This window comes from Leucoraja erinacea, chromosome 5 (genome assembly GCF_028641065.1).
Source record: "Leucoraja erinacea ecotype New England chromosome 5, Leri_hhj_1, whole genome shotgun sequence".
NCBI classification, from domain to species: domain Eukaryota; kingdom Metazoa; phylum Chordata; class Chondrichthyes; order Rajiformes; family Rajidae; genus Leucoraja; species Leucoraja erinaceus.
In genome coordinates this window covers 16,745,166-16,759,433 of record NC_073381.1, presented here as the reverse complement: position 1 = coordinate 16,759,433, position 14,268 = coordinate 16,745,166, and the positions used below count along the sequence as shown (strand labels likewise).

Sequence of the window (14,268 nt, the reverse complement as noted above, 5' to 3'; positions counted from 1 at the left end):
TTTAACAGTCTTAGAAACATTAGAAAATAGGTGCAGGTGTAGGCCATTCGGCCCTTCGAGCCTGCACCGCCATTCAATATGATCATGGCTGATCATCCAACTCAATATCCCAAACCTGCCTTCTCTCCCTTTACCCACAAGGGCCACATCTAACTCCCTCTTAAATGCAGCCAATGAACTGGCCTCAACTACCTTCTGTGGCAGAGAATTCCACAGATTCACCACTCTCTGTGTAAAAAATGATTTTCTCATCTTGGTCCTAAAAGACTTCCCTCTTATCCTTAAACTGTGACCCCTTGTTCTGGACTTCCCCAACATCGAGAATAATCTTCCTGCATCTAGCCTGTCCAACCCCTTAAGAATTTTGTAAGTTTCTATAAGATTCCCCCTCAACCTTCTAAATTCTAGTGTGTACAAGCCGAGTCTATCCAGTCTTTCTTCATATGAAAGTCCTGCCATCCCAGGAATCAGTCTGGTGAACCTTCTCTGTACTCCCTCTATGGCAAGAATGTCTTTCCTCAGATTAGGAGACCAAAACTGTACGCAATACTCCAGGTGTGGTCTCACCAAGACCCTGTACAACTGCAGTAGAACCTCCCTGCTCTTACACTCAAATCTTTTTGCTATGATAGTCTTATAGTGATACGTGGAGCATTCAAATCATTGTGCTGAGGCTAGATCTTTCAAAGAGCCCTTTCAATCCATTGTACATTTCTTCCCACATAGTCTCATAGATTATTCCTTTTCAAGTAGTTACTCTGTTCCTTGTTGAATGTGACAGTTTAATCTGCTTTCATGACCTTTCAAGCAGTGAGGAAATAAAAGCTTCTTTCCTTTGACAGGTTCCTAGTCTTGTATCCTTTTGTCCTTCATCCTCTCCAACTGCAATGTATTTTACTTGTGCATATTTCAAATACTGTGAAGTGATTTGCTCAGACTAATATTAGCTTTTCATTTGCAGTGAATTGGGAGATAAAATTGGCGCTGATCTACCAGAGGTGAGTGCTGATTGCCCTGTAACTTCTATCAGAGTCGATCCGGTGATGTTAGCACATGGCTTCAACATGGGGTGTGGGTTGGGCACGTCTGTGCTTCTGGTGCAGGGTTGTTGCTTTGTTTGAGGAATGTAGGTACTGTATAGTCTATGAGTTGGCCTCATTTGCCCAACTTCCAAAAATTTGGATCTGAATGGATGGCTGTCGGATAACCATGATCATTTTTGAGTGGCAGGGCAGGCTAGAGGGGCCGAGTGGCCGGCTCCTGTTTCCTTGCATTGATTGAGGTTTATTGGTTTGCCCAGGGCACTGGGGTGAACTCGGCTACTCTTGCATGTAAACAACTGTTAGCAGAGTTGGTCTTATTTGCCCAAGTCCCTGATTTGGTTCTGGATGCAAACAATCCCATAGCTTTGCTAAGTTCTCAGCCACGTGTCAGTGTGGGATTGCAAAGCGATTGGAGCAACGACATGGCACACCTTCAGTTCTTCACTGACTGTCAGCCCGGGTTTCTATGCTCCAGTGTACGGAATGAGTATTAAGTGCAGAGTAGAGGGGGTGGGGGATGGATCCTATCCTCTAGATCACAGCACGGGGACAGCATCTCCCTCTCTCTCGGGATATTCCCACCATTCCTCTCTCTGACTGAGCAGACGTCAGTCCTGAAGGAATCTCGGCTGGGGAGAAATTTATGTTACATAAAAGTGGAGAATGAAAGAGAACGTTTTTGTTTCAGCCGCCCAAACCGACGCAAAAACTGCAGGAGAATGAAGACGAAAAGCAGTTCCGCGCTGTGTTTAAGCACATCTCGGGGGAGGTGAGCAGCTACTATTTCAGATGTTACTTAACAGTGGGGAGTTAATGCACAGGCGCGCGGCTCCATGGCATGGGCCATGTAGTATCAGGAGTGGGGGGGCCACAGAAGATCAGGAGCAAGGGCCCCACAGTATCAGGAGTAAAGGCCAGGAATATTAAGAATGAAGACCCAGAATATCAGGAGCGGTGCTGCCCAGAGTGATGATGCACAATATTAGGGATGAGGCCCCAGAGCATCAGGAGTGGGGACACAGAATATCAGGAACAAGAACCCAGAGTATCAGGTATGAACCCAGAATAACAGGAGCGAGGCCCCAGAATATCAGGAGACTCCAGGGAGGTTGGAATATCATGTTCAGTGTTGGTCACCATGTTACAGGAAAGACATTGTTAAGCTGAAAGGTGTGCAGAGCGGATTTACAGTTGCAGTTTAGTCTATTGTCACGTTTCTGAGGATCTGAGGAAAGACATTCTTGCCATAGAAGGAGTACAGAGAAGATTCACCAGACTGAATCCTGGGATGTCAGGATTTTCATACAGAAGGTAGTTGAGGCCAGTTCATTGGCTATATTTAAGAGGGAGTTAGATGTGGCCCTTGTGGCTAAATGGATCAGGGGTATGGAGAGAAGGCAGGTACAGGATACTGAGTTGGGTGATCAGCCATGATCATATTGAATGGCGGTGCAGGCTCGTAGGGCCGAATGGCCTACTACTGCACCTATTTTCTATGTTTCTATGGTTCTACGTTTACCGAGGTACAGTGAAAAGCTTTTGTTGCGTTCATGAGGATGTTGCCAGGACTTGGGGGGCCTGAGCTATAGGGAGAGGTTGGGCAGGCTAGGACTTTATTCCTTGGAGCGTAGGACAACGAGTGATCTTATAGAGGTGTATAAGATCATAAGGGGAGTAGAATGGGTAAATGCACAGTCATCAAGAACCATGGGGTTTAAGGTTTGAAGGAGAAAGAGTTAATAGGAACCTGAGGAGCAACATTTTTACTCAAAGTGTGGTAGGTACCTATATGGAATGAGCTGCCAAAGGAAGTAGTTGAGGCAGGTACTATCACAACAATTAAAAGACATTTGGACAGGTGCATGGATAAGATAGGTTTAGATAGATACGAGCCGAACGCAGGCAGGTGGGACTAGCGTGGATGGGGCATTCTAGTCAGCGTGGGCTGAAGGGCCTGTTTCCATGCTGTATGACTCTTTGACTCTACGACACTATGAGGTTCAGGAGAATGGGCAGGGAGGTTTAGGAGTGAGGTTCGGGGAGTTTCAGGAGATGATCTGGTGAATCAGGAGTGATTCTGAGGAAGGTTTGAAAGTGACGATGGGGATGGTTGAGGAGCTGACTGTGGCTTTGCAAATCCTTCCCAATTCCAGAAGTTGGGCCATGGTCCCTGGGCTGCACTAATGGTGGGAATGGGATGATCTCCCTCTGAGCTCTAACCCTCTCTCTAGAATATTGAGTTCCTCTTGTGCATCTTACAGGATTTTTGTGAAATTGGCAAAGTTACTGTCGTCATTGACTTGCCCTCAGATTGTTTTAAAATGTCTCTGACTGTAAAGTGGTGGTGGGCTGTGTGATGAATGTGTTTGAGGAGCGGTGGGAGATGATTTGTGGAGAATAAATCCGAGTCTGTTTCTGTGCTGTCTAATGATGTCTAATTGAATAGAGTGATGATGATCTATCATCATGGCTACAGGAAGTCATTGTGCCTTGACACTCAACAACAACCTTACCCTTCACATTTTCAACTGCTCTCTTTCAGGATCTAGAAATCAATGCTTATGAACTGCAAGGTATTTTAGACAACGTGTTTGGAAAACGTAAGTTCATACCGTGATCTCAGAGGGGCATCTCGTGTTGCACAAAAGGTTTACACAGTATAACATGAAGTAATGTGGTTTATTATTCGGACAACGCTGGTCAGGGTCTCATCTCTCGCAGTGAGGAGCCCCATTCCCCTGTCTCCAGGCTGCTGTATTGACACCAAGGTCTTAAACATGTCTTGCAAGTTGTGGGAAGTCTAACAGGCTCACAAGTCAAGCCTCAGAATGGACTCAGAGTGCCAGTGGGAGGGTGGTGAATGTGGACATTGAGCTGGGGAAGGGGAATGCACTAAAGCGCATGGATGGGGTTGGGTGGGAAATACTGCATTATGTGAAGGGCTGCCAATAAATGCATCCCTTTAATTCCATTAGTCAACGATGGGCTCAAGTGACGATTCAGATATTCAAATGACCACAAGGAAGGACGATGGTGCCTAGGAACATTGAGCATGAACTGTGTGTGGAGCAGAGTGGAACTTTGATCCATCACTAACTATTGTTTGTTTTGCAGAAAAAGAAGTGGGAATCGTGAGTTTTGACATTGAGACATGTCGCAGTATTGTGTCCCTCTACAATGTATCCTGTGGACAATTTTCTCTTGCAAACATGATTAGCATTTACTAATCATGTTAAAAAAAAAAGTTTGGTTTACTGTTATTTGTTGTAAAAGTAGGAATGTTAAGGGGCTGTCCCACTGCGGCGACCTAATTGGCAAGTTTAGAAGAGTTTGCCCATGACTCGTACTCGCAGCATGGTCGACACGAGGTCCTAGGAGGTCTTTGTAACTCTCCTTCATGCTCGAGAGTAGTCCCCGTGTACTCGAGGCATCAGCAAAGTCGCAGAGTATTTTTCAACATGCTGAAAAATGCCCGCAAGTAGAAAAAGGTCCCCATGGGAAAAAAAAATCGATTTTTGTTTTTTTACTCGTAGGTTTAGTCGCAGTAAGTCGTAGTAGGACGGCATGTTATTCGTAGGTAATCGAGGGTAGTCGAAGGTAATCAAAGGTAGTCGTAGATAGTCATCAACAAAGTCCAGGGAGGTCGAAAGAGATCATCTTCACTCTCCGATATTCGGTGTCTAATTTTCCCGAAGCTGGTCTTCAACATAGTCGAAGGAGATCTTCTACATAGTCGAATGAGGTCTTCAACATAACACCTTTTCAAACTTCTACTCGCCAATTAGGTTGCTGTAGTGGGACAGCCCTTTTAGGGATCTGAGGGTTCTGGGGAACTGGCATGAAAGAGATCAACATTGATACGACGGGCTTGAGGGACTGAGTGGTCTACATTTCCCTCGTTTTCTCATGTTCTTAGATTATCATTTGTTTATAAAAAAATACATAATTTGGAGTTTTTTTTGCCTCTAATATATATACACTATGGTTAAAAACTGATTTATGGCACCTCTTGTAATGTTGCAAGACTGGGCGAGGGAGGGTTTAGTGGGGAAGTCCCTTGAATGGGATTTTGAACCATGTTCTTATAATCTGGGCAAGAGTTCAGGCCACTACAACATATGCAGTGGTGGTGACAGAACCAAGCACTGGGTCATCCAGGTGCAATGCTCCAAGAAGGGTAGACAGTCACAACCTTTTTTCCCGGGTGAAATAGTGCTTTATTGTTACATGTGCAAAACAGAGCGAAAAAAATGTCACTGTGTTTTGCACATAGAACGTGCTGCCAGGGGTGGTGATGGAGGCAGATACGATATTCAATTCAATTCAATTTAATTGTCATTTGGACCCCTTGAGGTCCAAACGAAATGCCGTTTCTGCAGCCATACATTACAAACAGATAGACCCAAGACACAACATAATTTACATTTTACATAAACATCCATCGCATCGCTGTGATGGAAGGCCAAAAAAACTTATCTCCACTGCACTCTCCCCCCCCGATGTCAGAGTCAAAGTCAAAGCCCCCGGCTGGCGATGGCGATTGTCCCGCGGCCATTAAAGCCACGCCGGGTGATGCGAGGTCGCACACCGGGTCTTGGTGTTAGAGCCCCCGGCGTGCGCTCGCAGAGTCCCACGGCCATTCTAAGCCGCGCGGGGCGGTGATGTAAGGCCCCGCTCCAGGAGCTCTTCGACCCCGCAACTCGGGCGGGAGAAGTTGCGTTGTGGGAGCCGTGAAAAGCGGTCTCCCTCCAGGGACCCGCGGGCTCCCGGTGCCGCCGTCCGCCAAACCCGCAGTTGCAGCCTCTGAATCTCCGGAGGTCGGGCAGCAGCAGCGGCAGCGGCGGACTCGGCCAGCTCCGCGACGAGGCGAGTCGGCACCAGAGTCCCCGGTCTTCTCCTGTTGGAGGCCGCTCCACATTGCAGCCCCAACGACAACGAAGACCCGACAAAGAAAAGGTCGGGTCTCCCGTGCAGGGAGACATTTAAAAGTTACCCCCTCCCTCCCACCCCACCCCCACCCCCCCACACACACACCCCAACAAAAATGGTCTTTCAGAAGAATTTGGATAGGCACCTGGATTAGGGGGGTGTGGGGGGGGTTCGTATCACGTGTAAGCAGAGGAAATTAGTTTAACTTGGTCAGCACAGACATTGTGGGCCAAAGGGCCTGTTCCTGTGCTGGACTGTTCTATTCTAAAACATGCAGCTGTCAAACAAATATCAGGGCACTTGTATACACACAAAGTACACCCGTAAGCTTCAACTTCATAAAACTTGTCATTTTACTTCTATTTGGTAATATTCAGCCATTGTAAAATCATCATCAAATACTCCCTTGGTTCAGGCAGGGAAATAGTTCAATTGACAACTGTGAGAGATGCATAAGAAAAATTACTACATTGCGAGATATTCCTTGACTGTTTCTCAAACACAGAAAGAGACTGGTAAAGGACTTGGGTTTGACGAATTTAAGATCCTCTGGCAGCGATTAAGCGTATGGAAGGTAAATAAAGACGACAAAGACATTTTCTGCTTTCGCCGCGATCTTTTTCTTTCTAACTTTGTGTTTTTTATTGTCACTGCAGAATGCTTTCCTGAGATGTGATCATGACAAATCAGGGACTATATCAGCTCACGAGCTACGATCAGCTGTCAAGGATGTTGGTAAGGAACTAGGCATGGCTCGAGCCTTGCCTGACATTAAAGACATTCCCACAGCTTCCTGATCTCAGGATATCCACAGGTTCCATCTAGTTGCTGAAGTTCCTTGTGGTACTGTTGTAATATCAGCAATCACCAGAAGGTGGCAGGGCAGGTCATTCTGGATGGTGCACCAGCAGATCAACCTGGCTGTGGAGCTCGTACCAGAGGTGCCTGAAGATTGCACGTACATAAGCCGACTCAGAAAAGGAAATATTTTACAAACTGAACCACAATGTTAGCAGACAATCCACTTCCAAGGAAATTGTTAGCAATAGACAATAGACTATAGACAATAGGTGCAGGTGTAGGCCATTCGGCCCTTTGAGCCAGCACCGCCATTCAATGTGATCATGGCTGATCATCCCCAATCAGTACTCCCGTTCTTGCCTTCTCCCCATGTCCCCTGACTCCGCTATTTTTAAGAGCCTGATCTAGCTCTCTCTTGAAAGCATCCAGAGAACCAGCCTCCACCGCCCTCTGAGGCAAGTGTCTATCTTATAACCATATAACCATATAACAATTACAGCACGGAAACAGGCCATCTCGACCCTTCTAGTCCGTGCCGAACACATAATCTCCCCTAGTCCCATATACCTGCGCTCAGACCATAACCCTCCATTCCTTTCCCATCCATATAACTATCCAATTTATTTTTAAATGATAAAAACAAACCTGCCTCCACCACCTTCACTGGAAGCTCATTCCACACAGCTACCACTCTCTGAGTAAAGAAGTTCCCCCTCATGTTACCCCTAAACTTCAGTCCCTTAATTCTCATGTCATGTCCCCTTGTTTGAATCTTCACTACTCTCAGTGGGAAAAGCTTTTCCACGTCAACTCTGTCTTTTCCACGTCAACTCTGACATTAAAGACATTCCCACAGCTTCCTGATCTCAGGATATCCACAGGTTCCGTGCAGAGTTTCTATAATTTAAGAAGTAGTCGGGGCTTGAAAGAAGTAATATGTGTTTTGCGTTGATGATCCCAGCCTCGTGCACTTGAGGAGTCTGGAGAACTGATATCCAGTACTGGGGAGATTAGAAAGGTGATTGCTACTTTAACAGGATTAGAAGTGATCCAAGCAACGATGATCACATCATTGGATTGTTTTCTCTAAAGCATGGAGGCTGCAGGAGACCTGATAGAAGTAAATGAAATTATGAAAGGCATAGATAGGGTGGACATGCCAAAGACTGGAGGGCTTAACTTTAAAGTGATGGGAGCAAAGTTTAAAGGAAATGTGCAGGGTAGAGAGTGATGGATGCATGGAATGCACTGCCAGGGATGGTGTTGGAGGCTGATGCGATAGTGCCAATTAAAAGACTTTTGGATAAGTACATGGATATGCAGGGAATGGAGGAATATGAATCAACCTGAAACATCACCCATTCCTTCTCTCCAGAGATGCTGCCTGTCCCGTTGAGTTACTCCAACATTTTGTGTCCCTCTTCAGTATGAATTGCATGCAGGCAGAGGAGATTAGTTTAACTTGGCATCTTGTTTGGTGCTGACATTATGGGTCAAATCGCCTGCGCCTGTGCTGTACTGTTCTGTTCTAACTTCAATAATTTGTCTGTTATCAGGGTTTTTCCTCAACAATCAGTTGCTACAACTGTTGGTCGTCCGATATGCCGATGCAAACCGACAAATCGATTTTGATAACTACCTGCGTTGCATGGTTCGATTGGAGACTTCGTTCAGTGAGTATTACCTATAAACTGTGGGACATACCAGGCCGTCTCTGCTAATTTGTGTCAGCCAGCTGATTTTTCATACAATATACAATACAATATTTTATTACATGTCATTTGAACCTCAGTGAGGCTCAAATGAAACGTTGTTTCCACAGCCATACAAACAGACAATTCCTACAAGACATACAAACAATTCAATTCACACAAACATCCATCACAGTGAATATCTTCCTCACTGCGATGGAAGGCAAATATTGAAACATATAAGATTATTAAGGGTTTGGACACGCTAGAGGCAGGAAACATGTTTCCAATGTTGGGGGAGTCCAGAACCAGGGGCCACAGTTTAAGAATAAGGGTAAGCCATTTGGAACGGAGATGAGGAAACACTTTTTCACACAGAGAGTTGTGAGTCTGTGGAATTCTCTGCCTCAGAGGGCAGTGGAGGCTGGTTCTCAGGATACTTTCAAGAGAGCTAGATATGGTTCTTAAAGATAGCGGAGTCAGGGGATATGGGGCGAAGGCAGGAACGGGGTACTGATTGGGTATGATCAGCCATGTTCACATTGAATGGCGGTGCTGGCTCGAAGGGCTAAATGGCCTACTCCTGCACCTATTGTCTATTGTCTAAATCTTTTCTTATCCACTTTACAGCTAAGAATTTATTATCATTTAAGAAACACATTTGCCGGTTAGAGCACACCTCGGTACCAAAAAGAAAATAGAAACATAGAAAATAGGTGCAGGAGTAGGCCATTCGGCCCTTCGAGCCTGCACCGCCATTCAATATGATCATAGCTGATCATCCAACTCGGTATCCTGTACTCAGTATCCTGTACCTGCCTTCTCTCCATACCCCCTGATCCCATTAGCCACAAGGGCCACATCTAACTCCCTCTTAAATATAGCCAATGAACTGGCCTCAACTACCTTCTGTGGCAGAGAGTTCCAGAGATTCACCACTCTGTGTGAAAAATGTTTTTCTCATCTCGGTCCTAAAGGATTTCCCCATTATCCTTAAACTGTGACCCCTTTCTCTGGACTTCCCCAACATCGGGAACAATCTTCCTGCATCTAGCCTGTCCAACCCCTTAAGAATTCTGTACTTTTCTATAAGATCCCCCCCGCAATCTTCTAAATTCTAGCGCGTACAAGCCGAGTCTATCCAGTCTTTCTTCATATGAAAGGCCTGACATCCGAGGAATCAGTCTGGTGAACCTTCTCTGTACTCCCTCTACGGCAAGAATGTCTTTCCTCAGATTTGGAGACCAAAACTGTACACAATACTCCAGTTGTGGTCTCACCAATACCCTGTACAACTGCAGTAGAACCTCCCTGCTCCTATACTCAAATCCTTTTGCTATGTATGCTAACATACCATTTGCTTTCTTCACGGCCTGCTGCACCTGCATGCCTACTTTCAATGACTGGTGTACCATGACACCCAGGTCTCGTTGCATCTCCCCCTTTCCGAATCGGCCACCATTCGGATAATAGTCTACTTTCCTGTTTTTGCCACCAAAGTGGATAACCTCACATTTATCCACATTATACTGCATCTGCCATGCATTTGCCCACTCACCCAGCCTATCCAAGTCACCTTGCAGCCTCCTCACAGCTAACACTGCGCCCCAGCTTTGTGTCATCCGCAAACTTGGAGATGTTGCATTCAATTCCCTCGTCCAAATCATTAATATATATTGTAAATAGCTGGGGTCCTAGCACTGAACCTTTGCGGTACCCCACTAGTCACTGCCTGCTATTCTGAAAAGGACCCGTTTACTCCTACTCTTTGCTTCCTGTTTGCCAGGCAGTTCTCCATCCACATCAATACTGAACCTCCACTGCTTTAAGTTTGTATACTAATCTCTTATGTGGGACCTTGGCAAAAGCCTTCTGAAAGTCCAGATATAACACATCCACTGGTTCTCCCTTATCCACTCTACTAGTTACATCCTCGAAAAATTCTATATGATTCGTCAGACGTGATTTACCTTTTGTAAATCCATGCTGACTTTGTCCAATGATTTCACCACTTTCCAAATGTGCTGCTATCCCACCTTTAATAACTGACTCAAGAACCAAGATGAAGATTTAAGCACGTTTTACTGTTAATATTTCAAATCATCTCACAGCAACTTTAATTTAAACACATTTCTTTATTGGATAAAGTGTAGTCCAATATCGTTTGTAGCGTTTATTGTATTTTTTTTTTTAAATATAGGATCATTCAAGTCTTTTGATACCCGGCAGACTGGTGAAGTGACTTTGAACTTGATGCAGGTAAGTGACTATGATTCAGTCAACACATTTTCCCATGGGCATTTCCAGTTATGTGTTTTACTGCAAATCCTTGTGATCTTGTCACACAAATCTATGTCCAGCAACATTGGGTACTGAAATATGACAGCCCTTTCCAAATGGAGAAAGAGCATTCGCTCATAAAAACTACCCGCAAATGTGTAAACTGGCAGGATATACATATAACAGCACTAACTGGAGGAGCTACTCCAGTATCTGGGGATGACTGCAGAAGATATTATCTTATTTAACTGTCAATAACAGACAGCCATCCAACTGGGAGATGAGAGACTTAATATTCCAACAATGGTTGAATGCTTCAGGGGCATGAGGTAGCAAGGTACCCAGACTGCCCTTGACTCCGATTCTTGCACTGATTATTTATAGACTGAAAGTTTCTCCTAATATCATTTAAAAAAAAAAGGTTAATAACATCTGCACTGTTTTGTCTCTGTTGTGGGATAAAGGAAAACTATAAATATTTTACCAAGAGACACCGCCACTTTGTGCTGCAGTGCTTCGGTGTAGCACAGGGAGTGTCAACATGCATTATGCTCAAGTCTCTGAAGTGGAGCTCAGACTCATAGACTCCTGCCCCCAACTGAGCTGAAATATGCTCTACTTAATGGTCAGACATTGCCATCTGAACTGGATTATTTTCCACTCCTTTTAACCCATGTTGTCTTTTTTTCCCAAAAAACAGTGGCTCTTCCTGACTATGAACATATGAAAATTGAACAGAAGACTGAATGAAATATTGTTGTGTGTCAGTGTATACTACTTACAACTGATCTTAGTTTCCACATTAGGCTGGGTGCCATATGTAACTGAATGAGGCCTTATTCTCTGCATTTGATTTTTTATTGAATAATACTTTTATATACGAGCATTTTTGGCGGAACTATTTTGGCAAATATACTTGCTACCAAAGGTACAATTCTAGGAAAGTTATCTGCTCCGGGGCTGTCTCATACTCCTCCATTTTGTAAGTAAACGACATTTCCTGCTACCTTCCAGCATTGGATCCTATTGCTCTTTTCATTAATTCCCCCATTGAAGCTCATGTACATGGATCATTTAGCATTCTCTTTCTCTGGTGACTTTAGGCCACTCAACAATACCCGTCTCCAATATATTATCTTTACTCTCGAACTCCAAGTACGTAGATTGTCCCATTATACAACTCCTTTCATGACCTTAACTCCCCCCCATTAAAGCTATTTACAGAACTTGACGCATACACTTCCAGGGTTAATAATTGTATCAGAAAGTTTCTAAATTCATGATTTGTTTAAATAGGTTACTAATATAGGTTACTAAATTTACTAAGACATTAGTAAAGGGTTGTGGACATTTTGTGATTAAAATTAATTGCCTGTGTGGAGGTCAACCATGTGGGCCAATTGGGCTGTTTCTGTTGTTTCCTTCTGTTCCCCAATCAGAAAGTTCCTTATTCATAAACAACAAAAATGTACCCTTGTTAAATGACTGATAATAGCACAGGCCCCTCCTTTAAGGGAGTTGGGGCTGTTTCTAGGATTTCCAATGGTACAATGGGTGTATTATTGTCACATATGCAATGTGCACATCCATAGTGAAATTCTTTTTTTGCTTTTAGCAATTCCACAGAAATAGTCTACTGCCGCCATATGCAAGAGGCACCATGTTCCAAGCCCAGTCCCTGCTACAGTTGGTGTGAGCGGTGCCCAATCCAGGCAGGCCCCAGGCTGCAATGGGCCTCCAGCCATTACCTTCATTAATCCACCAGCAAGCAACGTCCTCTCCTCGCCCATCTACCTTTGTTCGGGGGGGGGGGGGGGGGGGGGCTCCTAGAGCAGACCTAGAGGGCGCGGTAGGCTCCCTCCATCTGGTCCCTGGTATTTGGGGGATGAGCAGCAGCAGCATCAGCTTGGTGGGCTCCCCCTTTCAGGCCGCAGTCTACCAAGTCCTCCTAGTATTGGCTGGCTTTACGTCTACACACTGCAGGCCATGGGACACCGGGTCCTGCACCGTTTGCTGCGGTCTGCCGGCTCAGAGGCTTCCCCTGTAGGCACCTGGTGATCCTTTTCTCAATTGGCCATAAACAAGCCAAGTATTCCCACCTTTCATTTTATCTAGAACCATTTTAAGACCCTTCTTTTAGTCTGAAGGGTCTCGACCCAAGACGTCACCTTCCCAGGGATGCTCTTTTTTTGTAAACCATCACCTGCAGTTCCTCGTCTCCTCCTTTTATCACTAATTGTTTACTCTATGACAAACCTACTCATGTTGAAGGTGCAATGGAAAGAATAGATTCACTCCACGATAAAGAATAGTTGAGGTAAACCATGTAAGTGCATTTGAGAAGCTAGATAAAGACAAGGGAAGAAGAAATGGAAGAATTATGGTTGGGGTAGAGAGACTTTCTGAAGTATAAATAACAAAATTTGGCAAAATAGACTGTTCATGCAGTAATGTCCATGAGTGAAATGTAGTTTAAGATATTTTTAATTTATTTTGTGAAAATTTGAGTTTGGCGTAATAGTCTTGTTTTTCTCAGATGAGAACTGATCAGTTTGTAACCAGATTGGAATCAATCATGTTTGAGGCATAATCTATATGGTGCTAATACAGTAGTGTCATAAAACATATTGACCTTAGTGTGGTTTCTGTTCAATTGAGCTAAATTCTCCATGTCCTCCAACATTTCCTCAGTGTACTACCAGGTTATACTCATAGGTTAAAAATAATGAGGTGCTGAACAATTATATATTTCGAAAACTAATTAGTCCATCCTGTAGTTCCTTTATGTGAACAAAGGGGGAAAATACAGGGTGTCAATATGCTATTAAAGGCAGAAACATCCTGCGGGACACAGCCATAAACATCCAGATCAACAAGTATGAAAGCACTCGGCATCAGACATAATGGGAAGACCTGAAGATCCATAGTGTGTTAACCAAACATATCCATTAACCCGAATGCTTGTGCTGTCCTGATCTCCTCCTCTTTCTCAAGAAGTCAATCGGGGATGACTTTCTTCATGTGGATCTCAGTTGATTTTGAAGTGGCTGATGAGAACATCGCAGTTGAGGCACGAGATACCTCACGGGACAGATGGTTAGGTAGTTTGAAGCTTTGTATTTGCACCATGCAAGCTGGGTTTCTGTGTTCTCCTGATGTACAAATTTAGAGTTCTCACTGCCAGCCCAACTGGTGCTTCTCCACTGAGTAGTCATGGGCATTGGTCCTGTCCTTCCCTAGCTGGTTGTAATGCTTCCCTGTCCATCTATGTGCACAGTCCTCTGCTAATGCCAGCCCTGTTACATTGCTGTGACCAGTAATAGCTGCCTCAAGAGTAAATCAGCTTCAATGATAACCAAGTATAACAGAGGTTGACACAATACCAGTTTGTCTGAAGCTTCTGATTTCCTAATACACAGTATTTACTTATTTTTTAACTATGTTATTAAATTGGTGCCTGTGATATTAACTAAATTTAACCAAAGAAATTAAAATAAGATTCATTACTGTTTGTAATTCGCCTG

General features: G+C 44.4%; 1 protein-coding gene across 1 annotated transcript in view; it reads left to right on the top strand.

Annotated features, from left to right (window-relative positions):
* The window catches only part of capn9 (calpain 9), a 53,457-nt gene extending 40,931 nt beyond the window's left edge, over positions 1-12,526 (top strand). The window contains exons 12-20 of the mRNA XM_055635090.1: positions 962-998; positions 1,732-1,812; positions 3,586-3,643; positions 4,158-4,222; positions 6,478-6,546; positions 6,629-6,707; positions 8,330-8,446; positions 10,665-10,723; positions 11,445-12,526. Coding sequence (XP_055491065.1) covers positions 962-998; positions 1,732-1,812; positions 3,586-3,643; positions 4,158-4,222; positions 6,478-6,546; positions 6,629-6,707; positions 8,330-8,446; positions 10,665-10,723; positions 11,445-11,471 — 592 coding nt within the window. The 3' untranslated portion in view covers positions 11,472-12,526. The remainder of the gene's footprint in view (positions 1-961; positions 999-1,731; positions 1,813-3,585; positions 3,644-4,157; positions 4,223-6,477; positions 6,547-6,628; positions 6,708-8,329; positions 8,447-10,664; positions 10,724-11,444) is intronic.
* Positions 12,527-14,268: the final 1,742 nt, after the last annotated feature.